The sequence below is a fragment of the Nannospalax galili genome, unplaced genomic scaffold (assembly GCF_000622305.1).
Source record: "Nannospalax galili isolate Female #2095 unplaced genomic scaffold, S.galili_v1.0 scaffold104, whole genome shotgun sequence".
Lineage (NCBI taxonomy): Eukaryota > Metazoa > Chordata > Mammalia > Rodentia > Spalacidae > Nannospalax > Nannospalax galili.
Window position 1 is genome coordinate 4,604,693 of NW_008353596.1, and position 25,168 is coordinate 4,629,860.

Here is a 25,168-nt window from a genome sequence, read left to right on the forward strand (position 1 = left end):
TATATATATATATGTATATTTTTAATATATAATGGAGAAAATAAGGGTAGGACACTTTAATCAGTTGCATGGAAGAGCCCAGCACTTGTAGCATAAAATTTCTGCCTTCCAAATTAATCTCCTTAATGCTCCAACAAATGGATAACTTTTCAAAGCTTATTGGAATTGAAACAATTTTTTTTTAAGTAGGGCTCAAACCCAGACTTCATACAGGCTAGGCACAGGCTCTACTATAGAACCTCATCCTGAGAAACTCTTCTTTGGTTCCTTCTAAATTCCTACCAAAATCATTCAGAAATTCCAACTCACAGAACATTTTATTCATACAAGATGTATAATGTGTAAGTTCAGAATTTTAAAGTGCTTTTTTGATGTTTTTAATAGGTATTTTAATAACTTCTGTAGAGAGAAATAATTCTTTAACTAAAAATTAAAATGAAGGCTGAGAATACAGCTCAGTCGATAGCCCTGGGTTCAATCCCCAGCACCACATAAAACAGACATGGCTCATATGCCTCAATCCTAATACTTCTGAGGTGGTAACAGGAAGGTCAGCAGTTCAAGATCACCATTAGCTAGACGGCAGGTTCAGAGTACTGGCAGCAGTAAGGAAATGTCAACCACAAAATGCACAGGATGAAGAAGCAAGGCCTGGCTCCAAATGCACATCCTCACAGGTGTCACCCAGTACACGAGGACCTGCACAGTAAGGACTTTGTGGACTGGCAGGTGGGCTGTTTCCTGACACCCTGACTCTCCACCACAGAAGGGTCAGCATCCAACAAAGACCCTCAGAACACAAATGCATGCTCGCAACTGGGTTGGCCCAGCCCCTAGTCCCTCCAGCGGTGTCCACACTGAGCATTGCAGCACTTGTAGAAAGTGGTCATTGGCTCATCTGCAGAGCGGGTCTGAAGCTGCATGAAGTAGGCACGGGGATGCTCACATTTTGGACATGGCTCTGACAAGAAGAAAAACCAAGTGATTCATAAGTAGCACAAAAATAGTAGGAATACATCTAAGTGTAGGTAAAGACCTCACCCCCATGCTCATCTGGCTTCCCTTGCCAATGGTTAATTTGCCAACAGCAACATCCTTCCCACAGCATACCAACACTGAGGAGACTAGAGAGACCTGTGACCATTTTATGGTGCTATAACAAAATACCTGCCCTGTGTGGTGGGTGGCACAGTTATAATCCCAGCACACAAGAGGCTTAGACAGGAGAGTTGTTGCAAAGCCAGCTAGGGCTACATAGCAAGATCCCATCTCAAAAATGGACAGATGGTTAAAACAAATTTTAAGTGTAGCGTGGTGGCATACCCCTTTAATCTCAGCACTCAGGAGGCAAAAGCAGGCAGATTTCTGAGTTCAAGACCAGCCTGGTTTACGTAGCAAACTCCAGGCCAGCTGGGGCGAAGGAGTGACATCCTCTCAAACAAAAAAAAATGGCTTTTTTTTTTTTTATGTGTGTGTATATATTGCCTGCACGTAGGTAAGTACACCTGTGTCATGCAATGCCCGTGGAGGTCGGAAGAGGCTGTCGGATCCCCTGGGACTGGAGTTATGGACAGTTATTAGCTGCCATGTGGGTGCTGGGATTTGAACCCGGGTCTTCTGCAAGAACAACCAGTGTTCTTAACCGCTGAGCCATCTCTCCAGCCCACAAACAAAAAACTTTAAGCCTCTACTCATTTCCCACTCTCAGAGATTCTATTGTTCTTTGGTTTTATAGAACAAGTTCTTGAGGGTGGCCTGGAATTCTATGTAGACAAGATGTTCTTGAACTCCTGATCCTCTTACCTCCACACTGCTAGAATTACAGCAGTGTGCCACCACACCTGACCAACGCTAACTGCTAAATTTTAACATAGCAGATCTGTACATTCTCTGTAGAAAAAAAGACTGTTAATCACAGGCATGCTCTTCCTTACAGACAGGTCATACTTGGGGCCTCTTCTTCCTCCTGAATCACATTTGGTCTACCAGACATGAATCAAGACTGAAATATTTACTTTTTCCAGCCTGTATTTTAATGTTCCCCAATTATAACTTTTTTTTTTTTTTTTTTTGGTCTTTTTGAGACAGGGTTTCCTTGTAGCCCCAGCTGTCCTGGAACTCACTATGTAGACCAGGCTGGCCTTGAACTCACAAAGATCCACCTGCCTCTGCTTCCCAAGTGCTGGGATTAAAGGCATGTACTATCATGCCCAACTACTTTCTTTCTATCTATCTATCTATCTATCTATCTATCTATCTATCTATCTATCTATCTATCTATTTGAGCCTCCAGCCTCCACTTTCAGTACTGGGATTACAAGGTTGAGCCACCATGCCCTGCCCCCAGTATTGACTCTTAAAAATCCATACAGAAGAAAAAGACCAGGGCTGATCATTTTTTAGTACTGGCACTTGAGAATACATATGGCACGACTCAGCAGGCGTGGTGGCACATGCCTTTAGTCCCAGCACTTGGGAGGCAGAGGCAGGAGGATCTCTGAGTTCAAGGCCAGCCGGGGGCTACAGGGAGACCCTGTCTCAAAAAGACAAAAAAAAAAACCTTTTTGTAATGAACTCCAAATTTGCTTCAAAGAGAGTATGTATATATATATTCTGAATTACATTTGAAAATCAAATGAAATAACAATGTAGGTATCAGTATGAGAATTTTCCCTTTGACATATTTAATTCTTTCTGCAAATCTGCTTTTACAATTTTCTTTCTTCTTTTTTTTTGGTCTTTTTGATACAGGGTCTCCCTGTAGCTCCAGCTGCCTAGAACTCACTCTGTAGACCAAGCTGGCCTCGAACTCACAGAGGATCTGCCTACCTCTGCCTCCAGAGTGCTGGGATTAAAGGCGTGAGCCACCACGCCCGGCTTTTTTTGGTATTTTTGAGACAGGGTTTCCCTGTAGCCCCAGCTGGCCTGAAACTCACTATGTAGACCAGGCTAGCCTCGAACTCACAGAGATCTGCCTGCCTCTGCCTCCCAAGTGCTGGGATTAAAGGCATGCGCCACCATGCCCGGTCTTGCTTTTACAATTTAATACCTTGCTTAGAGTTTAAAGAGTGACTATACTGTGACTAAAAATGTATCATCAGCTGGGTGTGGTGGTCCATGCCTTTAATTTCAGCACTCAGGAAGCAGAAGCAGGCTGATCTCTGAGACTGAGGCCAGCCTGGTCTACATGGTGAGTTCTAAGCCAGCCGGGACTATCGCGACACCCTATCTCAAAATATCAAAAAACAAAAAACTTAAAATAAACGTATCATCAAAATATTTCTTGCACTGGCCAATGCACACTAGACAGAATATTATTTATCATTTTATTCATTCATTATATTTTTTTTTAATATTTTATTATTTTTATTTTATATGTATGAGTATATTGCCTGCATGTAGGTAAGTGCACCCATGTGCTGCAATGCCTGCAAAGGACAGAAGAGGCCATTGGATCCCCTGGAACTGGAGTTACGGACAGCTGTTAGCTGCCATATGGGTCCTGGGATTCGAATCCGGGTCTTCTGCAAGAACAGTCAGTGTTCTTTACCGTTGAGCCATCTCTCCAGTCCCATCATTCACTATATTTTCTTAAACTGTTTTTACATTTACTTATTTACTTATGTTAGGGGGTGGCATACGTGTGCCACCATATATGTGAAAGTCAGAGAACAACTTTGCTTGAGTCCACGCTCTTCTTCTACCACATGGGCTCCAAAGAGCAAACTCAGGCTTGGCAGTAAGCACTTTTACGTACTGAATCATCTCAGTGACCTAATTATTTTAATTTAAAAAAAAAAAAAAAAAAAAGGCCAAAGCTGCACATATGGCTCAAGGTACTGAATGCCATCCCCAGCACCATAAAATACAAAAAGACTATTTTTGTAGTGTCTGACTTTTATTTGTCACTGTTCTGCCATCAGAGCTACAACCTATTGAGTGCCCCTTGTATGACAAGCACTGTGTAAAAACTTCTTGCTCTTGCAACTTGTATACAGATTTTCCACAAAGTGGAGAGCCACACCAGAGTTCTATAATCAGAGGCTATTCTGAGACTCTAATCCCAGAGTATAACACTAAGACTTGTACCAATATTGTGCAACAAACTTTTTAAAACAGCAAATTATTGATGGAAAACACAGTTTCCATTTTTAGAATCCTGCATCATGAAAGTACACACTAGCCTCTGACGAGCAGTGGCACAGTCAGGCAAACCTGAGTCCCTGGTTCAGAAACAAAGCCATCCTCACCTGCAGTGGAGTCCACATTCTCCCAGGCGGCGGCTCCCCCAAGTACATCATCCACTTCTTTTAGCTTTGGATACTTCCGGTTTGTTACCTACCAACAAAAACAAGCCTTGAGACTCCAATAATGTAACAGTATTGAGCAAAGGCCACCAAACCACAAGAGCAGAGAAGTGCCCTTATACGGCAGATGGTGATTAACAGAGAACCACAACTGGCCAACAGGCAGAGAATAAGAGGCTGCGGACTGCTTATCCCTTAATTAGATACTTATATTAATATTAAATTTCTGCCTCCCAAGGCTCAGACATCATTATGGAAGATGGGGCAGAAAGATTGTGAGAGCCAGAGGAGGTGGATAACCACAAGGAAACAAGTTTTCCAGACAGCTGGTCAGTTGTTCATATAAACTCACAGCAATGGTGACAGCATTGGACAAAGACAACATAAGCTCAAGTCAGACAAAAATCCCAGCATAGACATGGGGAAGTGGGTAAGAAACGGAACTGTACCTGAGGAACTATTGGCAACCAATGGCTGAAGGGGAGATTCAGTCTCATTTAAGGGTGAGACTCTTAGAAGGTTGACCAGGTTCCACTTAATGAACCCACACCAAAGGGGCATTTAGGGTCACAAACCTGACTCTAAAGGTGGGGGACTAGTAAAGGGGAGGTACAGATAGAAAAGAGGATCTAAATATGATCAAAATATATTTCATGAAATTCACAAAAATTCAATTAAAAACTTAATTTTAAAAAGTTTTAAGGGGCTGCAGAGATGGCTCAGTGGTTAAGAGCACCGAGCTCTTGCAGAAGACCCAGCACCCACTGGCAGCTAACAACCATCCATAATAAATAATTTTTTTTTAATTTTTAAAGAATAAGGTATCACCCAGGCCTGTTGCTACACATCTGTAATCCCAGGCCATTGAAGTAAGAGGAACTAGAACTCGAGGCTAAACTGGGCATAGTGGTACCCCCTTTTAATTCCAGCACTTGGGAAGCAGAGGGGTGTTCCTCTGAGATCTAGGCCAGCTTAGTCTACATAGTGAGCTCCAGGCCAGCGAGGGCTACAAAGTGAAATCCTGTCTCAAAACAAAGAATTCAAGGCTAGCCAAAACACCCAGGGTGGGAAAGTAAAGTTGGATTATCACGGGGAAGTGACAAGGTATGAGACAGTGTGCACTATGTACTTACAGAACTCTCACTAGTCTACAGTCCACACTTGAAGCATTCAGACACAGGAGACAAGACAGAACAATGGGCCCTCCTAAGTTTACATCCTAGTATTACTAAAGCACATAGCAAACTACACGAGACATATCATACAGCAATGAGACCCATGGAAAAGAAGGAACAAGAATGAACTGAAGTGGCTATTTTTGCTGTTATTGACTTTCTTCTTTTATGTCTCCATGAAGCCCAGGTGGGCCTTGAACTGACAGTCTCTCAAGTAATGGGATTAGAGGTGTGCACCAACATGTATGGTACAAGGGCTGGGGTTTAATATTTTATTATTTTTTTATGTATGAGTGTATTGCCTGCATGTATATAAGTGCACCCGTGTTGAGCAATGCCCTCTGTCCAGAAGAGAGTATTGGATTTCCCTGGAACTGGAGTTACGGATGGTTTTTAGCTGCCATGTAGGTGCTGATAATTGAACCCAGGTCCTCTGTAAGAGCATCCAGTGCTCTTAACCACCGAGCCATCTCTCCATACCCTAGGGCTGGGGTTTTTAATAGGGTAATCAATATAAGAAGTGAGACCAGGGAGGGCATGATGGCCACACCTTTAATCCCAATACAGGAGAGGCAGAGGCCGCTGGATTTCTGTGACTTCCAAGCCATACTAGTCTACAAAGTGAGTTCCAGGTCAGCTGGGACTGGGGCTACGATGAGACCCTGTCTTTAAAAAAATGAGAGACAGACAGAGACAGGGGCTGGAGAAAAGGCTCAACGGTTAAAGGCACTTGCTGCTCCTACGAAGGACCTGGGTTTGGCTCCCAGTACCTACATGGCAGCTAACAACCGTTTGTAACTCCAGTTCTAGGGAATCCAACACGCTCTTCTGGCCTTTACAGGCAAAAGGCACGCATTTGGTGCCCATACATGTAAGTAAACACTCATACACATAAAATTTTTTAAATCGTCAAAACAATGAGACCAATGAGGGAAGTATCTATCCAGGGAAGAATGACATTGGCAACGGAACGTGAAAAGCCCTATCGGTGCTGGGTGCACGGTGGCGGTCCTCCAGAAGAGAGGTGTTACAGGAGCTGGGGCAAAAGAGCAAGAGGAAGAGCTTGAAAACCTGAGATCAGAGAAGGTGGGAAGCGAATCGCAGCCTGGATCTCTAGATTTTAACTGGACTTCTTCGGCTACTTTTTTGAATGTCACAAAGGGAAGCAGCAGGAAACCCAAGGCCGGGGCGACTGCACCCACGTATCAACGGCTGAACCCGGGGCGCACCGGCCCCGGGGCTCACCTTGCGGGTGATATTGTGTACGTAGGGACAAGTGTTGCAGGCGAAGCGGTGGCAGCGCTGTCCCTCCTCCACTATCAGCCCGTTTCCACAGCTCGGACAGAAGAGCAGCATCGCTCCGGCTTCCCGAAGAGTCCCACAGCCTCGGGCACCGACTAGCCGCACGCCCCGGCTCCGCGGGAGCCAGCAACAAAAGTTGGCTCCTCATATTCCCAGTAGGCATTGCGGCCAGCAGCCTCGATCATCCCATTGGTCACTACAGATGACGCTCTTTCCCATCCACCAATAGCATGCTTTCTGCACGTTCCCAGCTTTCCCAGCGGCTGGCAGCCTCGCACGTCTCATTGGTCGCTGAAGCTACCGTCCCAGGGCATTAATGGCAGGGGCCGACACAGGTCCTTCGCATTTAGCCTCTCCACCTGGCGGGTAGTGCAGCTGAAGAGAGCGGGACCTGCAACACCTGGGCAGCAGCTGGCAGCCCTGGAGGACCCGGAGGCCGCCGGTCGCCCCGAGGCACCGGAGGACGAAGAGGATGAAGAGGAGACATTGCCGCACTCCGAGGCCGTCGATGTGTTCCAGGAGGGTCTCGCCATGGTGGTGCAGGACCCGCTGCTCTGCGATCTTCCCATCCAGGTGCGCGGCAGGGTCCTGGGGGTATGGATGGCAGCCACTGCCCCGCCCGAGGAAGGACCTTCTGAGGGGCACCAGAACACTCCCTCGCCAGGGTGCAAAGTTGAACAGATACTGATTTTTGTTTTTTGAGACAGGGTCTCCCTGTAGCCCAAGCTGGCCTGGAACTCACTGTGTAGACCAGGCTGGACTCCCATATCACAGATCCGCCTGCCTCTGCCTCCCGAGTGCTGGGATTGAAGACGTCCTTTCCCACACCCGAGATACTGATTTTAAACACGAGTTCGGTGTGACTGGTCTTTTCCATTTGCCACAATCGTCAATATGCATTTTCACAGTAATTCTGTAGTGTTTTTAAAGTCTTGCCCATCATGTTTTTTTAATTAATGTGTGCCTGCACAATAGTGGGAGCCCTTCACATGCTAGACAAGTGCTCCACCACTGACCTATACTGCTATCACCACTAATACTTTATGCAATGTTTTACTAAAATATTTCTTGTCGGGGCTGGAGAGATGACTCAGCGGTTAAGAACACTGGCTGTTCTTGCAGAAGACCAGGGTTCAAATCCCAGCACCCACATAGCAGCTAACAACTGTCATAACTCCAGTTCCAGGGGATCCAATGGCCTCTTCTGTCCTCCACAGGCATTGCACAACACGGGTGCACTTACCTACATGCAGGCAATACACTCATACACATAAAATAAAAATAATAAATAATTTTTTAAATATTTCTTGTCATCACTGGTTTTGGGTACCTGGTAAATTTTGCAATCCCGCCTCAACCTAGTCCTGAGGCACTGGCCTGGATCCTGTTCATAAAGGACTTTCAGTCAGTGTTCTTATGAAGCCCTATTCTCCCTCTTGTTCCCTGACACATAGTAGGCAAGAAACCCTTCTTGCCCTTCATAATATGGAGCACTTTTTGGACACTATCAGCTTGGTTTCCTTTGTTGTCTGGGTGTTTAAAAAAGAGCCAGTATGCCCAGTGGTGGCGCACACCTTTAATCCCAGCACTTGGGAGGCAGAGGCAGGAGGATCTCTGGATCTCTGAGTTTGGGCCAGCCTGGTCTACATAGTGAGTTCCAGTCCAGCTGGGGCTACAGGGAGACCCTGTCTCAAAAACACCAAAAAAATAAGAAATAAATAAAAAAGCCAGTGTTCCCACCTCAGTCTTTGGTCTTTCCTAGGTTACTTTAGAAGAAGTCAACTCCCAGATAGCACTGGAGTATGGCCAAGCAATGACAGTCCGAGTGTGCAAGATGGATGGAGAAGTAATGCGTAAGTACAATCCTTCCTTTAAGCCCAAGTTTTCACATCAACAAGGTATTAGCAGAGCTAGTCAGTGAGAAACTCGGGGCCATGCCCAATAGTAGAACAGCCACCCTACCCAACAAAGCACAGCCCACAGGATCTGGGTTTCTCTCCCACTGCCTGTGGCACTCTCGGTAGACTCCCACATGTCCATGGTTGCAGCTGTGGTCGTCGTGCAGAATGCCACGGTCTTAGACCTGAAGAAGGCCATCCAGAGATACGTGCAGCTAAAGCAGGAACGTGAAGGAGGCATTCAGCACATCAGCTGGTAAGTGAGGCTCCTTCTCTGAACCATTCCCAGGTCTGAGTGGAGAACCAAGTTTCAGCTCTTCATGTATACACCACCAATGCTCCACTACCAAGTAGTGACTGCAGGAGTCCTTGTCATGAGAGCCTTCAGACAGGTTGGGTGATTCTGTGCCAGGGTCCTGCCCCAATGAAGCCCCATTCTCCCTCCTGCCTCAGCTACTTTTCTAAACATACCCTTTCACTGACATCACCCCACCTACACTGCTGGGTATCTTCCCTTGGAGACCTAATACATTAGTGTCTAGAGGTCTGACCCTAGATATAAATGATAAATCTTCCCTCCTCACCAGGGTGCTGTTGGCCCTCACTCTATTGTATCAAGTATCCACTTATCTGAATCTCTTGGTATTATCATCTATTTCACTGGTGTTTGGTTGAGCTGCCTCAATACAGGGCCTCCTGCAGCTGAATCAGGCCTGACACAGCATAGGAAAAAAAAAAAATGGAAGGGGAATATAGCTGTCCTAAGCCCCTTAGGGCTGTGTAGTGCAAGCCTTTATCATCACAGCTGCTCAGCTCACACTCCTCAGGGTGGCATGAGCATCATTTGGGTCCCCTTCTTGCAGGTCCTATGTATGGCGAACATACCATTTGACCTCAGCTGGAGAGAAGCTCACAGAGGACAGGAAGAAGCTCAGAGAGTAAGTTGAGTCCATGTCCTGAGTTTTAGTCCAGGGTCTGTGGCCCTCTAGTGCTCTGTGTTCTAGCAGAGGGTTATGCAGGAGGGTCCCACAAGAGTTTTCCTGGGGCCCTCCATTAAATGCTGGATCTGCTTGTTCTCACAGCAATCTAGGGCCATATGGGGTGGGGAGGAAGGAAAGGAAAAGAGATGTAGAAAGGCTCATATGATCTGGGCCTATGGGGGACACTGCCCAGCCTCACCTGGTTTTTCTTGGTGACTTTTATGGCGGTTAGGCACTATACCTTTCCATCTTTTTCAGTTATGGTATCCGGAATCGAGATGAAGTTTCCTTCATCAAAAAACTGAGGCAAAAGTGAACCCAGACAAGGACAATTATTCTCTGGTGATCTGGAGTCTCCCAGCAAGATGGAGCCCTCTCCTGATACTCGCAGAAAAGGGTGTTGGGGTAGCTGCATCCCTGGTGTGCCTGTAACCCTGGTGTACCCAGCTGGAGCTGTCAGCATGAGCCCTGAGGCCCTGAGGACTAGGATAGGATGAGCCTCTGTCTCTTGCTTGCCTATGAATTTGACCCTGAAGATCTCACATGGCTATAGGCCTGGCCCACTGAATAAACCTGTTTGCTTTGTATATGGAAAGCCACAGTGTCCCATGTGAGAGAGCTTAAGTATTAGAGGTCATGCCTGAGCCTGACCTCAGGTCACACTACTTACCTCTTACCATGACCTCACAGCAAGAAGAAAATTCAAGCTGAGCAGCTAGCTTTCCTTTCTGTTGTGGGGAGACAAGAGCCTGCATCCCGGAGCCTATGGTGGGAGCCAGCAGGTGACACAGGTAGGAGTGGAGGGTTCAAGCCCCCACCTGCAGATTCCCTATAACCATGCATTCCCCAAGCTCTGTAGAGAGACAGCATGGTGGGGAATTAACTGCTGGCATGCAGGATGTTCCCCACTGTGGAGAGGCAGCAGCATATCCCTAGGTCCATGTCCAATACTATACAGAGAGGTAAAAGCCTGTAATGCCTATGATGTAGGGAATTGCACTTCCAAGTCCTTTAGGGCCTCTCTGCATAGCCCATCCAGAAATCAGGAAATGAGACAGCCCTTGTCTAGTTAGTGGCAGCTAAAACGCTCCCGGTCCATTTATTGGCCACATGAGGTGGTCGTCAAGGGACGAGTTAAAAGGTTATCATGAGAACTCATGTAATAAATGTCCAGCAGAAGAGGTCCAATCGGAGTGACAAGGCACAAGAGGTCTGTGTTCAGGAAGCACCATCTGTGTTCAGACCCCGGAGGCCAGGATGGTTGTGGCCGCCAATGCCCAGAGCTGGTTCAATGGAGCTGAGCATCCAGTTCATACTTCTCACAGAACTTGTCGGTGAAGGGGATGCAGGTGAGAAACTCACACCACTTACAGTGGACTGGATAGAAGTAGAAGAGTACCACCAGGCCGGCCAGCAGGCCCAAGAAGACTGCCTGGAAGATGATGATCTGGCAGCGCTTGCGGTACAGGTCAAACTTGCCAAAGCTGATGTAGGGCAGGAAGGCAAACGAAAGGAAGAGGCCACTTATGAAGCCTGAGATGTGGGCGAAGTTGTCGATCCACGGCAGCAGCCCAAAGGCAAAGAGGAAGAGCACCACAGCCAGCAGCTTGAAGAAGGCACGCCAGGGGCGTGCCAGGATCTGCCAACTCTGGAAGAGCTCCACAAAAAGGCAGGCCAAAATGCCAAACTGTGATCCAGCTGGGCCCACCTAGGGACAGGGTTGGAGGCTGTGAGCTAGTGGGGCTGCACAGTACCTGTTACACCCTTCCAAGAGCTCAGAGCCTCATCTTCCCATCCCACCTCCCAATTTCCAGAGCATATCTGTCCTTGACCCAGACGGGTCACGCCAGCCACAGGTGTACACCCACAGGGGTCCCCACCCTGAAAGGCAGTCATACCTCTGCTCTGTATGGCAGGAAGATGGCACTGGCTAGGTTGCCTGTGACACCACTCAGCAGGTAGATGATGGCTATACGGTGCCAGCCTGCCAGCTTCTCCAGGTCCCTCAGGACTGTCATCTGGAAGCAGACGGATACCAAACAATGCAGGATCCTGTAGGCAGTGGGAGGGAGGTACTCAGCAGAGAAGGCAGCTTCTTCACCACCTCAAGCCAGACACTCCTGGGGACTGAGGCCACCCGCCCAGCCCCCAGTCCCACTTGCCCAGCGTGCAGGAAGAGAGACAGCCACAGGCGGTAGAACTGGTCAGGCACCTCTGGGTTGAGAAAAGGCAGGAGGCCACAAACGTCATCCATACAGTGCACCTGTGCAAAGTGGCCAGTCAGCACCCGCAGTGGCTGGGGGCAAGAGGGGCAACGTCCTCAAGGCCTACCTGAGAGCAGAGTGTGGCCTCCTCGTGGAAGTAGCCCCTCATGAAGTCACAGTACTCCCGAGAGGTGATCTCACACCTAGAGGGTCATGCCAGGGTTTGGAGGATGCCCAGCCTCATAGAGGCTGCTGACGAAGGTTCAGGGACACATTCAACCCCACCCACTTTCCTTGGCCATTTCTCGATCCCTATTGCTGGAATCAGGTCATTTCAGGCTTTGCTGGGAAACAAAGGTGTTGCTCCAGACCAGCAGCACATGCACACTCACCTGCCTTTGGTGCCAATACAGCAGGGCCGGCCTGTTATGACACAGTCCATATGAGGGTGGTTAGTATGGTTTCCAGCTGTGTTTTTGGTGCAGATCTAAATCACAAAGAAGGATAAGTGGATCAGGGTCCTCCCAGCTCTTGGCCTGATACCCTCTTTGGGGACCAAGGCAAAGAAGAAAACAGCCCTCCCTTGATTCAAGATCACACCCTGAGCTGAGCCATCTGCAAACTAGAATAATGCCCTTGGCCTCTCAAATCACCTAGCTCTCTTTTTCCTAGCGGAAGGCCTTGTTGGACAGGCTGGACAAAGGCTATGGGCAATGTGAAGATGTCCAGTGATGGGAGTCTGTGGCATTATTAAAAATGAGATGTGCTTGGGAGGCAGAGGCAGGTGGATCTTTATGAGTTCGAGGCCAGCCTGGTCTACATAGCTCCAGGACAGCTGGGGCTACAAGAAGACCCTGTCTCAAAAAAGACACACAAAAAAATGAGATATGGCCTCCTCCCACATGACAAGGGTGACTCTCCAGCAGTCCTCCACCCTAGCTTACCGGCCACTTGGTGATATCTTCTGGCCACTCATGGGGGTCTTCTGAAGAGGGCTCATCACAGACCCTGCATGAGCACACATAGTTAGAGCCTTTGTCCCCTGGCAATGTCACCCACCCAAGAAAAGGAAAACATCTACAGCCCTTGGGGAGATGTGGACAAAGGCATCAAGAGGACAAAAAAATAGGACTCTCACCTAGGGTCTTGGTGGCAGACAGAACCAAACTGCCTCTTGTTGCCTGCAAGGTCTGGGGCACTGGGATGAACAGGCCACTTCACCCACACTGCCAATGTGGACTGTGGAGATAGAATCAGCTCTAGTCAGCGCCCACCCCTTGCTTAGTTCAGAGCAACGTGGTAGCTCAGAGTCAAAGACAAGGCCCTGAGCTCCTCCAACTCCAAGCAGCTGTTAAGTTTACACCCCAGAAACATACACATCCATAATTATTAGCTTAGGAACAGCCTCTGTCCTGAATTGGGGAATTGGTATTCGCTCTGGCACCTCCATACAAGATGAGGTGGTAGAAGTTTGGATGAGTCTTTCTTTGTTTCTTTTTTCTTTCAAGACTACATAATAGCCTAGGCTAGCCTGGAATTTATCTCAGCTTCCTAAGTTCTAGGATTACAGACATGTGCCACCTTTTAATCAGTGTAGGAAAGTAAGGCAGTCTTCACTTAAGACATAATGCGGGGGCTGGAGAGATGGCTCAGTGGTTAAGAGCACTGACTGCTCTTGCAGAGGACCCGGGTTTGATTCCTAGCACCCACATGGTGGCTACGAACCATCCTTAACTCCAGTTCCAGGGGAATCTGAAGCCCTCTTCTGACCTTCACAACACTGCACGACAGAGGTGCACTCACATACATACAGGCAATACTCATACACATGAAAGTAATAAAATATTTTTTTTAAAAAGACATAATGCACACAAATAAGACAGACACTGGAAAAGTTAACCCAAACCAAGGTCACACTGAAGGTCAAATGATCATCTACAGGAACTAAGAATGAAGAGCAAGGACAAGAAGGGCCTAGTGAGGTGCCACATGATGTGCCAAAAGCCAGAATAAAGAACTCTGTGGGGCCTAATCTGAAAGTAATAGCGGCCAATACAGACAGTGGGAGCTACAGGACACCCACCGAGCACTCCTCCTCGGAAGTCTGTACACAGCCAGACCGGTCATTGCGTACGCAGCAGGCAGATTGTTTCTCCCGTTCTCGGGCAACACGGATGAAGCTGTGCACCTGTGGGTCCTGGCGCATGCAAGGCGAGAACTTGGCACCTAGGTGAATGAGGGCCTCCTGTAGAAAGGGAGACAATAGCTGTGGCACTGTCAAAGCCACAAGGTACCCTATGGGGTACCGCCAAGCTCCACCTCCAGTCCCACCCTTACCGAGCTGGGACCAATCCAGAAGTTCTCTTGCTGCACATATTTGACATTCTCATAGACTCCCCGATTCCGAAGCACCTGGGAGGTTGGAAAGTGAGATTAGACTAAGTCTGCAGGGCCCTCTCCTCCCAGAATGGGGCCACAGCGTATAGAGCCTAGACTCCAGTCATTTGAGCCTGGAGAGAGTGCAGCACTCACCGAGTCCACCGTCTCATGCTGTGAGAAGCCCACAGGTGCAATGCCATAGATGCATACTGCTAGAATGGTGACAAGCGAGTGAACGAAGGTGAGCCAGTAGGTGAAGAAGGGCCTGTGAGGCAAGACATTATCAAGTACACCCCCAGCTTGGATTCCTAATCCACCCCCAGCCTCCAACCCAACACCAAGCCCTGCCTGCAGCAGCACAGGCCCCAGTGTACCTATGGTCATCCATGTCCTCGATCTGGCGCTTGACATAGCTGTCGATACGTTTCCGGTAGGTGCGGTTGGTGAGCCGTCCCACCATCCCCAAACCATAGGGTCGCTTTTCCTTAGCGAAGAGCTTGCGCACTGGTACAGCAATGCGCTGGCCCCTCCTGGGTCCAGCAGCACTCACCACCTCCTGGCGAAGCCGCACCTTGGGCTGCGGGGCTAGCGTACTGCCCTCCTTCTGCTTCCGCCAGCCTCGCTCCATGGGCCTGGAGGGAGCCAGCATGTTCACCTCCTGCCTAGACCCCACCTGCTGCCTTCCCTCCTGGGTGGAACCAGAACACTGGTCAGTATGTCTCCTGCCCTCCTGTGGATTAAGACCCCCAGCAAGTCATCCCTCCTCATCCTCCTCCTGACCAGTAAAAGTAACCTGAACCCCTTGCAGCTTGGCAGAGAGGGAACAGGGATCCTCGAGACTGAGGTTCAACACCTTATCAATGTTAACCACAGGTCACACTCCTCCCAGCTAGACTGCAGCCCCTGGGCTCTGGGATTTCTGCAGGTGAACATCAAAGTCTGGGGTCATGTCTACTCCTGGGTCCTCAAACCTACAGTGGCCAGGTTCTATTCCCTATTCTCTAGGCAATCAAAGCTATGAATACTGCAGCAATGTGCCCAAGGGCCCATTGCTCCCGATGGCACAGAGATTCTCCCGAACCCCTCACCCACCAGTTGCACTCACAGCATCAAGTGGCTTCGCTCAAGCTCGCTGCGATCCAGGGCCCCGCCCGTGAGGTCCGCCTGCTCCGGGGCTTTCTCCCAGTCCTTGAGAGCTGCCTCTGATGGGGACTCAAAAACCTCATCTGGATATGTGGACAGCTCCTCGTGAAGGACACCTTCCTAAGCAAAAATGTGAGGTCAGGGTAGATCCATAGACAGAGCAGATGGGACAACATCCCAGGCTCTTCTTACCCTGGCAAAGAAAGATGTGTCCAACTCATCAGGGAAGTCTACCATGTCTTCCTCCAGGAAGCTGGCAGGAGTAAAGCTTCGGCGCTGTCCCCTTCTCAATGTGCCATCCCTAATGGAGCGGCCCTAAGGACAAGAAGGTGACCTTAGGACCTGACAGTGGGCTCAGTGCCATGCCCCTATCCTTGATGCACCAGGACTTACCTTCACCAGTGCTGCAGCGGCCCGAAAGCTCATCTTGGCCACCGATTCACGCTTCCGCCGCCGAGGAAGCCGATTGAAACCTGAGCGGGAGCTGGAGAAGGAGCAGAGGGAGGCAGCACCTGGTGTGACAGGAGTGTGAGGGGCACTCAGGCCATCAGCAGTGTCATCGGCCATGCGGAAGGCCCGGCCACGGGCCAGAGGGTCTATGATCTGGTGGAGTCGAGGAGATGCTAGGTCAGCACACAGACCCAGGTAAGCCTTGCATGAAGAGCAAAAATGCTCCCTAAACCCTGGGCAACTATGTGGACATCACCCTCACCCACAGCTCCAGGGTTCCCTTTCCTCCCTTTTCCCTTGAACTTTCCCATTCAGAGTCTGGGCTGGTGCAATCCCATGGCTCTTTTCCTCCTAGGCTTCCCTCTCTGGGAGTATCTGAGGTGCCTTCCTGGAATTATGTGACTGCTTTCCCATCCACAAGGTCCTGACAAACATTCTCTCCCCAGCCCAGCTAGGGGAGCAGAATGAAGGAGCCTGAGGGAGTCAATAGCACACCTTCTGCATGCCCAGCTGGCATGGCCCCACATACAGTGGGGGTGGCGTCTCGGTGCTAGTCAGTGACACGTTGTCCTGGCTGGGCAGGTCCAGCTCCCGGATGACCTGTGGCTTCAGCTTCCCATAGCGCTGGCTGCAGTGACGGATGCTCTTGCGCTGCCACTTCTGGGTGCTGTCACTGTCCTTGCTCACTCCAAACCAGTCTGCTGTCCCCCTGGCATGGGAAGGACTCAGCAAGGGGCAACCAGATCTCCCCCCTCCCAGGCAAGGAGCCTTAGAGGCCAACCTCCTGGGTAGTGGTCCCTGTCCTAGACCTCCAGTCACCAGGGTCTGGATACCAACATCTAACTGTGAGAACAAGTGAGTTCCAACTCTGGACATCCCTAAACATTTATGCAACCCCAATTCTCAATAGAGCAGTCTGCATGCCTATCAGCAGAAGGTTCACATAGGTCCTCACCCCTCCCTGAGTCTAGAGAAGGATCTCCACCTCAAGCAGTCACCACCACCCTAGGACACTGCAGAACTCTACTGCAGGAGCTATAGGCTACCCACAGTCTTCAGACATGCAAACAAAAACATAACTGGCACCCACTATGAGAAGCCAGGGAATGCCAAGTACTCTAGCAGCTCCAAGAGGCCACATAACATGCACATGCAAGAAACACCAACACACTCAAGACCTGTATGAGGTACCTGAGCAGGGACCAAGAGAGAGACTGGCGCTGTGGGAGCGCCCTTCGGGCAGCCCGGGGCGCCAAGAGGGGCAGAGTATGGACACGCCCAAAGCGTACCTGTCGACTGTGAGGGGCCACGGTGTTAGGCAGAGAGACAGGAGTGCATGCCCAGGAAACAGGAAGGGGGAGTGGCAGCCAAACATCCCCAGAACAAGAGGAGAATGGAGTGTTATTGGGACTAAGATGGAAGAGACAGCTGAGACAAGAAGGACTTTTGTCCCATTCTCAGCCCCAGTATCTAAAGGGGGTTCTGTATGCTTGCCTTTGGCCCCCAGCCCCAGCCTGTGGAGCAGCAGGGGCAATGTGGTACCTGCGGATGGTCTGTGTAATGGATGTCTGGCGCTGCAGTACTGGCCGCCGAGGCTCATGGTGGGGTGACGGGACACGGGCTGTCTCAGCTGGCATACTCACACTCCGAAGGAAAGCCTGGCGCCGCAGGGGCTGGGCAATAAGATGATGGTGAGGAGCCTGGCCAGGGCATACCCAAAGCCCCTGCTGGCTAATACCTACCTGCAGGAAGCTGGGTTCCTCTGCTGCTGGGGGCACCACAGCTGGGATATCTAACTTTAGCCATGGAGGCTTCTTGCGTTGCAGACTGCTGGTGCTGTCTCTTCGGGCCTCACTCATGGTTCCAAGTGAAGTGAGACAGGCCTGGAGGTGTGGGGTTCTGTTTAGTAACAATGCTGATAAGTCTCCAAGGACACAATGGGTCCAGACCTGGAAGAAGCAATGTAAGCCCAACAGGGATGCTCACGGCTCTCACTGTCATGCCCTATTACATGATGACATGCTCTGTTCCTTACCACAGACAGGTCCTCCAACAACATGGACAACACTGTGCATCCACTATGAGCAAGACACTTGGTAGTGCTTAGCACACATTGGTGGAGGGCTCCTACATGCCTGACAATTACAGTCTAGTTAACAATAACCCTATAAATAAGTAAATGCTCCGTGTGATGGGCAGAAAACAAATTACAGTTGCCTGGCAGTGGGTAATAAGGACTTCCTGACAGCTTAAAGGTAAAAACAGCACGGCTGGATTGTAGGGTTAAGCGTGTACAGAGCCAGCAGGGCAAAGTCAGTACAGGCACAGGGCTCTACCCCATCTGTCCCATACCATCTTAACTACTATGACTTCCATGCCAAGGCAGATGGCCACTGCACATATGTGTGGGTGTATGACCAATCGATCATACAGAAGACTTGCTACACTTAGAGAAAGATGTAAGATTACAGAGCAAAAACCGGAGCACAAGGCTCCTTTGTGGAAAGGATGGTCTGAAAAATCCCTTGTAGCACAAGCCACAGTGACCATGAGGTGGCACCATATGCAAAAAAAAAGGCAGTGAAACTGCTAGGCAGGGACAAGTGGGGGAAGCCAACCAGAATATCTAAGACCCTAAACCTATCATACAAGGGGGCCAGTGAGGTGGCTCAGAGGGCAAAGACGCTTCCTATACAAAGCCTGAGTTCATTCTCTGAAAGCCACATAAAGGTAGAAAAAGAGAACCGAGTCCACAAAGTTGCCCTCCAATCTTTAATAGTAAGTTTTTTATTTGGTTGGTTGGTTTTTGAGACAGAGTCTCCCTATAGCCCCAGCTGGCCTGGAATTCACTATGTAGACCAGGCTGGCCTCCAGCTCGCAGAGCTCTGCCTGCTTCCACCTCCAGAGTGCTAGGATTGAAGGCGCATCCCACCACACCCAGGTAAAATAAAACATTTTGAAAAAATGACAATCACAGCCAAAGTACATCTACCCAAGAGAAGACTCAAAAGTCTGGGGAGTGAAGAACCAAACTCAATGGGGACACAGCTAAGGGTGGGGCTTCCTGAAGCGATACTTGAAGGGCAGAACACCCAAAATCCTTCAACCTCTGCAAAGCCTGCAGATCTCAACAGGGTCTGGGCTGTACTGATGCACCAAAAATGGCTTCCACTTAGCAATCTCCCTCTCCATTCTTAGAGAAGGTCCATTCTCACTGTATAAGCAGGGGAAACTGGGGCCTGGAAGGCAGTAAGGCTCAGGGAGGACTTGTGGACCTGCAGAGCTGAGGGCTCCCTCCCAGCTGGTTTACCAGAGACCAAGGAGTTCCCCAAGTCTGGCCTGGACCCTATGAAACCCAGGAGAGGAGCCAGGTACCAGACATTTCTTGCCTTGGTCCATCCTGAGGGACCACTGGGCCATGGAGAGAAATCCACAAGTGAATGCTGGGGACTGGCCTCTCTAGGAAGCTAGCTATTTGTGCTCAGAACTTCCAGGTGACATCAACTGGTACCTTACTCAGGAATGCAACTGCTTTTTCCACCTGGGTCACAGCCACTAGCTTCCATGGTTCCGTGTCCTTGTTCCTGGCTCCCTCCTACATCAAGATCCTACAACATGCTTTCTACCTGCCTCCCCTATATTCTACTGACATTGCCTTACCTAAACACAGTGTGGCAGCCAGGGTCAGTCTTCAGGATGTGGAGACTCCAGAAGATGACCTTTCAGTAGGGCCTGGAAAGAACAGCTGAGCAGCCTGGTTGAGTGGGAGCAGGAAGAGCACAAGCTAAGAAGGCTGTGAATAAGTACAGGGAGTCCAACCCAGCCAGTTCCTGCTGAACACCCAGGGTCCCCGTCTACAAACCCCTCCAGTACTAGGGTGAAGGAAGGTTCAAGAGAATCCACATGATTTTAAGCCTGAAGGAGGGGAAGAGGATACCCACCCTGCCCTTGTGCAGTGTTCCCAACCTGCCCCACCCTATGCTGTTCCTAATAGAGCCTCAAGTGAGTGGGATTCAAAGGCCTGGGGGAGGGGCATGCTCAGGCTGGACAAAGAGTCTGGGCCAGGGAGCAGCACACTGCCAGCCCACAGTGGCTCAGTGTCTAGATCTCCCCCAGGCGCACAGTGGGCTCTTGTTCCCTGACAGCCCTGACTTTTCCCCTCTGCTGGCCCCAGTACAGTGGGAAACCATAGCCCATGGAGAGGCAAGACTGCCTGGGGTCACACACCATGAGTCACCCCAGAAGCATCAGGAGCCGCCCCAAAGGGAACCAGAACCAGAGTAAGTGGGAAGTACTGGAGAACAAACCCAGAGGTGGAAGGTGAGACCAAATCAGGTATGGCAGTAGCACCTTGTCAATACTCCAAGCAGCTTAAGCAAGATTCCAGTTGAGGCTGAGAAACAAGGAGGGTCAAGGAGCTGCTGAAGCACTACATCAGAATCCACCCCACCCTTGGACATGGTATAGAGGGTAGGTGAGGGGTTGTGGAGGGAACAGGGATCCATCCTGCTGTGGGACAACTAAGGACTCTTCAGGCTGGCCCTATGCATGGGTATAGTTAGAGCCAGGAAAGCTGATGGGGCAACCTAGGCCAAGAAACTACACATCAATGATTCTACCACTTACAAGCATAAACACACCTCAGTTCTTTTTTTGTTTTGTTTTGTTCTTTTATTTTTGTTTTTTTGAGACAGGGTCTCATTAGCCCAAGCTAGCTTCATACTGACTGTGTGGCCAGATTACCTTGAACTACTGATCCTCCCACACCCTCCTAAATGCTGGGATTACAGGCATGCACCACCACTCCTTGCAAGCCACAGTTTTCCCATCTGAAGTGCCTGGAACACCGTAGGTGCTCAATAAGTGACAGCTGAATCAACAGAATGGGTAATTTCCTGAGAAGTAGGAAGAAGACAGCCAAAGCTGCAGTATAGCCCAGTCTGGTGGTGCACATCTGTAACCCCAGCACTCAAGAGCTCAGGCAGGAGGAGTTCAAGTTTGAAGTCAGTCTGGGCTACATAATGAGACCCTGTCTCAACCAAAAACAAAATAGCAAAGCTGTAGGTGGGAGCTACATGTGGGAGAGACATAAGGATGCACTTTGCAAAGGTGTTGAGTACCAGGAGGTGCAGCCATGATGCACCAGGAGACTCAGGAGCACACTGGTCACGGCTGGTGTGAAACTGCATCCTCATGGTCCAGTTGCAATGACTGCTGCACTCTAGCATCCTACTTGAAACCTGTCTTCCCTAATCTATTGCCCAGCCCCAAACTGATCCTGGGAAAGGTGAGCACCAGCCTTCTCTAGCCTCTATGCGAGCCCTTTACCACATTATTAATGTGTGGCCAGGGGAGGTGATCTGCCTCATCTGTAAGTGGCATCATACTGAGAGTACTTGCTGGGCCTTTTGTGAGCCATGAGGCACTCCAGTCTCCACAGTGGGTCCTCCATTTTCAGGTAGGAGAAACCCATTTCAGTATGGGGCAGCACAGGCCTGAGACAAGGCCTTTGCAGTACCCATCCTCATCTCCAGAACACACTAGATTTCACCCCCCTCCCCATCACCCATCACCCCTGAGAAGCACAGAGGAAGAGAGCAACAGAACAAGAGATCCCCTGCTGCAGATAGCCTGCAGGAAGCCGAGGCCCAGGAAGTAGAAAAAGCTCTGGAACCCAGGGGAGAGTGGTACACAGGAAGGAAAAAGGCCACTCCTGGGGATGGTTGCCACCCAAGGCTCAGTCAGCACACATAGCTCAGGGGTCTCTTATCACCAGTCAAAATCTCTGTCCCAGTTGGGGCTCAGAGACCTGTCCAGGCCACCCAGTAAGAAAGTGACTTGAGGTAAGGAGTTAGCTGTACCAAATTCTGGATTAGTTACCCACTAAACTAGACACTCTGGCCCTCAGTCTACAGTCCAGCTGGGTCTCCAGATGGAGGGGGGAGGCACAGAGTTCCCAGAAGTGCCCTGACTGACTCCAGACATCTTCCACTCAGCAATCCCTCACAGGGATGACAGGAAGCAGGATAAGACCCATGAGGCTCCAGGAGGGAAAACTGAGTGCAAAAACAGCTTCAGTCATCAAGAGCCTAGAGGACCCCTGCCTAACTAACCCCACTGATCTTCCATAACCCGTGGCAGAAATCACTTATGTCTATCTTACAGATTAACTGGTATTCAGAGATGCCATTCACTGTCTGAGGTCACAGAGGCTGACGGCAGTTCAGCACCTCGGCCAGGTCTGCGACAGCAGCTTGCAAAGTACCTGGGGGTGGGGAGGCGAGGTGGGGGCAGTCATGACCCTCTATGGCCGTCCCACCCCCTAAACACAACCAACCCAGAAAATGGTCAGAAGTCAAGGAATCTGATCCTGAGACAGATTATCCTGTCCTACACGAAGTTTGGGGGGAGGGGTCCCTCACATCCAGGGAAGGGGCTGAGAGGTTTCACAGAAACACCAGGGGGGTTCCCTGAGCATGGGCTGGCAACAGAGTTAGCTAGAGTGATCGTAGGGGAGGGCCCTGAAGGTCCTCCCGAAGCAGGAAACTTGAAGGCCAGCTCCCCAGATGAGCCAACCGTGGGTCACTTAAGTGGACCTCCCTGTAGGCTCCCTTAGGGCAGCTAGCTGGTCATAGAGGCTATGTAGAAGGCTGGGAAAAGGTCTCGAAACCAGTGTCTTCAGTCTTAGGCCCACCAGACTCGCTAGCTCTCGTGGATCTCGAAGTAAGGGGTCTCAAAATGACGGTGGCGGAGGACTCGGCCTCAGGGACCTCTTGAGAATGGGCCAGCAGCAGAGTTCCCCAGCATCCTCCAGGCCTAAGGGCGGGGGCAAGGGGCTGGGGCTCGCCCCATGGAGGTGGGGAGCACCTTGCCTGGGACTGCCCCGGCTTCTAGGTGAGCTAAACCTGAAAAGCCAGTTTCATCCTTGAATCTTCTCCCCGCTCCAACAGGAAGTTGGGTGGGGGGGTTCCCAGCACCGAGCTGGGGCCTCCAGCTCCAGGCCCCGCCCACGCAGACAGCCACTCTATCCCAAGAGGCGCACGGAACAGGAACTCTGCTCAGGACTATCTGAACGGAAAGAAAGGCTGGGGGGAGTCCCCTGCCCATTCTCCACTCTGCACTACAAGCGTGCCCCCAGCAGGACAGATAGGCCCTCTGGCCCATTCCAGAGCAACGAGGGTCCAACTATCAACCGCGAAGCGGAGGCCTACTTCAAGGAGCAGGCGGTGGCCTCGGACTCGCCCTCGCGGCTGCTGCATAGGGCGCAAGCGGTCTTTGGAGGCAGTTCCCGAGTTTACAGCTGGGTCCCGAGCTGAAACGGGTCTACAGGGCCCAGCCGACCTCCCCGGCCCACAGCTACTGCTGTTACTGCGGTGAGCGGCGAGGGCGCGGATCTGGTGGCCCGAAGTCACGCTGGGAGCAGGAGTTTCAGACGTCGCCCTCCGGGGGCTGCGGGAGGACAGGAGGGTGGCAGCGCAGGGGCCGCTCCGGGCGGCCGGGCCCTAGGGTCCAGACGCGGGCCACTGCCGGGCTGTCGGGCAGCCAGGCCGCACTAATCCGACCACGGGCTATTTTTGTGGCACGCGGGGTAGGAAGCCGGACCGGGCCGCCTCCGCGGGCGCTCAGGAAACTCCGCGGAGGGTCTGGCCGCGCTCGGCAGACACGCGCCAGATCCAAGCGTAGGAACCCGGCTGCCCCGAACCCAGTGCAAAGAACCCAGTCGCTACTCACCGCCACAGGGGTCCTCGGAGGGGCGTCCGGAGGGGTCTCCACGGGCCGCCGCCGCTGGCCGGGAGGGCGCCCGCCCGGCCTGCCGCCTGGGAATGCCATGGGCCGAGGGGCGTGCGCGCCGGGGGCGGGCCCGGCCGAGGGGCGGCCGCGGTGACTAAGGGCCGAGGAATGCGTGCCGCCCGCCCCAGGCGCCTCCTCCCGGAAGGCTACCGGCTGCGCTCTCCCTGGCGGCCGCAGGCGAAGACACCTGCGACTAGGAGTCAGGCTGGAGCGGGGGAACCCCTACCCAACACTAGACTCAATGTGGGTATGGGATCGCCTTTCCCTGACTCTGGGGTTGGTCTTCCTCTTGTCCTGCCCCCAATTGTACCTGGGAAGGGAGGGAGGGGGGGTGTGAGGCTCCTAAAGACCAGCTTGAGCTCCCCTTCCAAAGTCACTCACTGCCAAGTCACTAAGTCTCGTGAGTCCTCGCTTCCCGCAAGTACACACCCCTGAGCCTTCATAGTAAATACTCATATATTCAACCCATGCACACCTGTTTATGCACAAATGCGCACGTTACTAAAATACACTTTCATGAGTTCATACTCATACCACTAACACATTTACACTTGTACACACTAACATTCATACACCAATGCACAGCGTGTCATGCACACCCTAGCACGACAATTACCCCTTCCCCTACTTCCTTTCCCCCAGCAGGTGTAGAGGTCAAGCTGCACCTGCCCCTCCTGAAGCCATTGAGCAGAGTGGCAATACTATTCCTTGTGTTCACTCTGCCTCAGTACTGAACCACCATCTCTATGCAGAAGTTCATCCCTGTCTAGATTGCTTTTTGCTTTCAGCTGAGGCCCAGGGCTAAAGGAGAAAGAGACTGCCCTGAGGCTGCCCTGGTGCAGATGTTCTGGGCCTGTGTAGCCGACACATGCCAGTCCTCCAGCTATGCCAAGCCAAAGATGGGACAATCTCCATACCTAGCATTCTTGACCCATACCAGGAATAAGCAGGGCCTGGATGCCCAGACTGGACTGGCTGGAGTTGGTGTCCTTTCTGGAAAACCAGAAACAGGTCACACTTAGCTATCTGGTGTCTGTAGGGCCCTTTCCAGGAGTGGATGCTGTAGGGGTCCACCTAGACCTATGTTGAGACCTGGAGACCTGTTCCCAGAGGTAAGAAGCACTAGCTATACCTGGCTCACAATAAAGACACACCCTAGTCCAGAAGCCCACCATCTTTTTTAAAATTTTTATGTGTATGTGCATGCAGGTGCCCACAGAGGTCAGAAGAGGACATCAGAACCCCTGGAGCTGGAGTTATAGCTAGTAGTGAGCAGTCCACTATGTGTGTGAGGAACCAAACTCTAGTCTTCTGCAAGAGTAGATAGTGTTCATATCCACCAGCCATCTCTCCAGCCCCAGAGTCAGTCATCTTCAATGCAAAAATTCCACAGAGAAGGCTGCCTACATGCAGTGACAGGAAAATGGCTTTTCAGTATTCACTGCTTCCAGGGCTTGCAGTTCCCAAGCTCCAGGGGGGATCTACAGCAGCTCTTCTTGCAAACCTGGCCACCCCCAACCCCAACACACACACACCCCA

At 50.9% G+C, this 25,168-nt stretch overlaps 3 protein-coding genes across 6 annotated transcripts; 1 reads left to right on the forward strand and 2 right to left on the reverse strand.

The window, feature by feature from the left end:
* Window positions 1-75: 75 nt before the first annotated feature.
* Polr3k (RNA polymerase III subunit K) lies at window positions 76-6,955 on the reverse strand. Its single transcript, XM_008850783.3, has 3 exons — window positions 6,728-6,955; window positions 4,251-4,338; window positions 76-961 (listed from the first exon to the last, which is right to left on the reverse strand). Exons 1-3 carry the CDS (start codon window positions 6,836-6,838, stop codon window positions 834-836), a joined length of 327 nt encoding a protein of 108 aa, XP_008849005.1. The 5' UTR covers window positions 6,839-6,955; the 3' UTR covers window positions 76-833.
* Window positions 6,956-7,035: 80 nt separating this feature from the next.
* Snrnp25 (small nuclear ribonucleoprotein U11/U12 subunit 25) lies at window positions 7,036-10,249 on the forward strand. Of its 2 annotated transcripts, none has more exons than XM_017802647.2 (5): window positions 7,036-7,357; window positions 8,547-8,637; window positions 8,809-8,938; window positions 9,546-9,620; window positions 9,921-10,249. In XM_017802647.2, the coding sequence occupies exons 1-5, from the start codon at window positions 7,316-7,318 to the stop codon at window positions 9,976-9,978; spliced, it is 396 nt and encodes a 131-aa protein (XP_017658136.1). In that variant the 5' UTR covers window positions 7,036-7,315; the 3' UTR covers window positions 9,979-10,249. The 2 variants fall into 2 exon arrangements, with proteins under 2 accessions (XP_017658136.1, XP_008849008.1); XM_008850786.3 differs by having other exon boundaries at window positions 7,041-7,357; window positions 8,833-8,938.
* Rhbdf1 (rhomboid 5 homolog 1) lies at window positions 9,940-23,809 on the reverse strand. Of its 3 annotated transcripts, none has more exons than XM_029554858.1 (19): window positions 23,570-23,809; window positions 19,499-19,592; window positions 17,581-17,737; window positions 17,381-17,511; window positions 16,334-16,547; window positions 15,782-15,991; window positions 15,581-15,703; window positions 15,351-15,508; window positions 14,620-14,877; window positions 14,399-14,510; window positions 14,204-14,278; window positions 13,950-14,111; window positions 13,005-13,105; window positions 12,811-12,874; window positions 12,259-12,353; window positions 11,994-12,069; window positions 11,825-11,925; window positions 11,561-11,714; window positions 9,940-11,370 (listed from the first exon to the last, which is right to left on the reverse strand). In XM_029554858.1, exons 3-19 carry the CDS (start codon window positions 17,695-17,697, stop codon window positions 10,951-10,953), a joined length of 2,571 nt encoding a protein of 856 aa, XP_029410718.1. In that variant the 5' UTR covers window positions 17,698-17,737; window positions 19,499-19,592; window positions 23,570-23,809; the 3' UTR covers window positions 9,940-10,950. The 3 variants fall into 3 exon arrangements, with proteins under 3 accessions (XP_029410718.1, XP_008849007.1, XP_029410717.1); XM_008850785.3 differs by having other exon boundaries at window positions 17,581-17,787; XM_029554857.1 differs by having other exon boundaries at window positions 17,581-17,721; window positions 23,570-23,718.
* Between the last annotated feature and the right edge of the window lie 1,359 nt (window positions 23,810-25,168).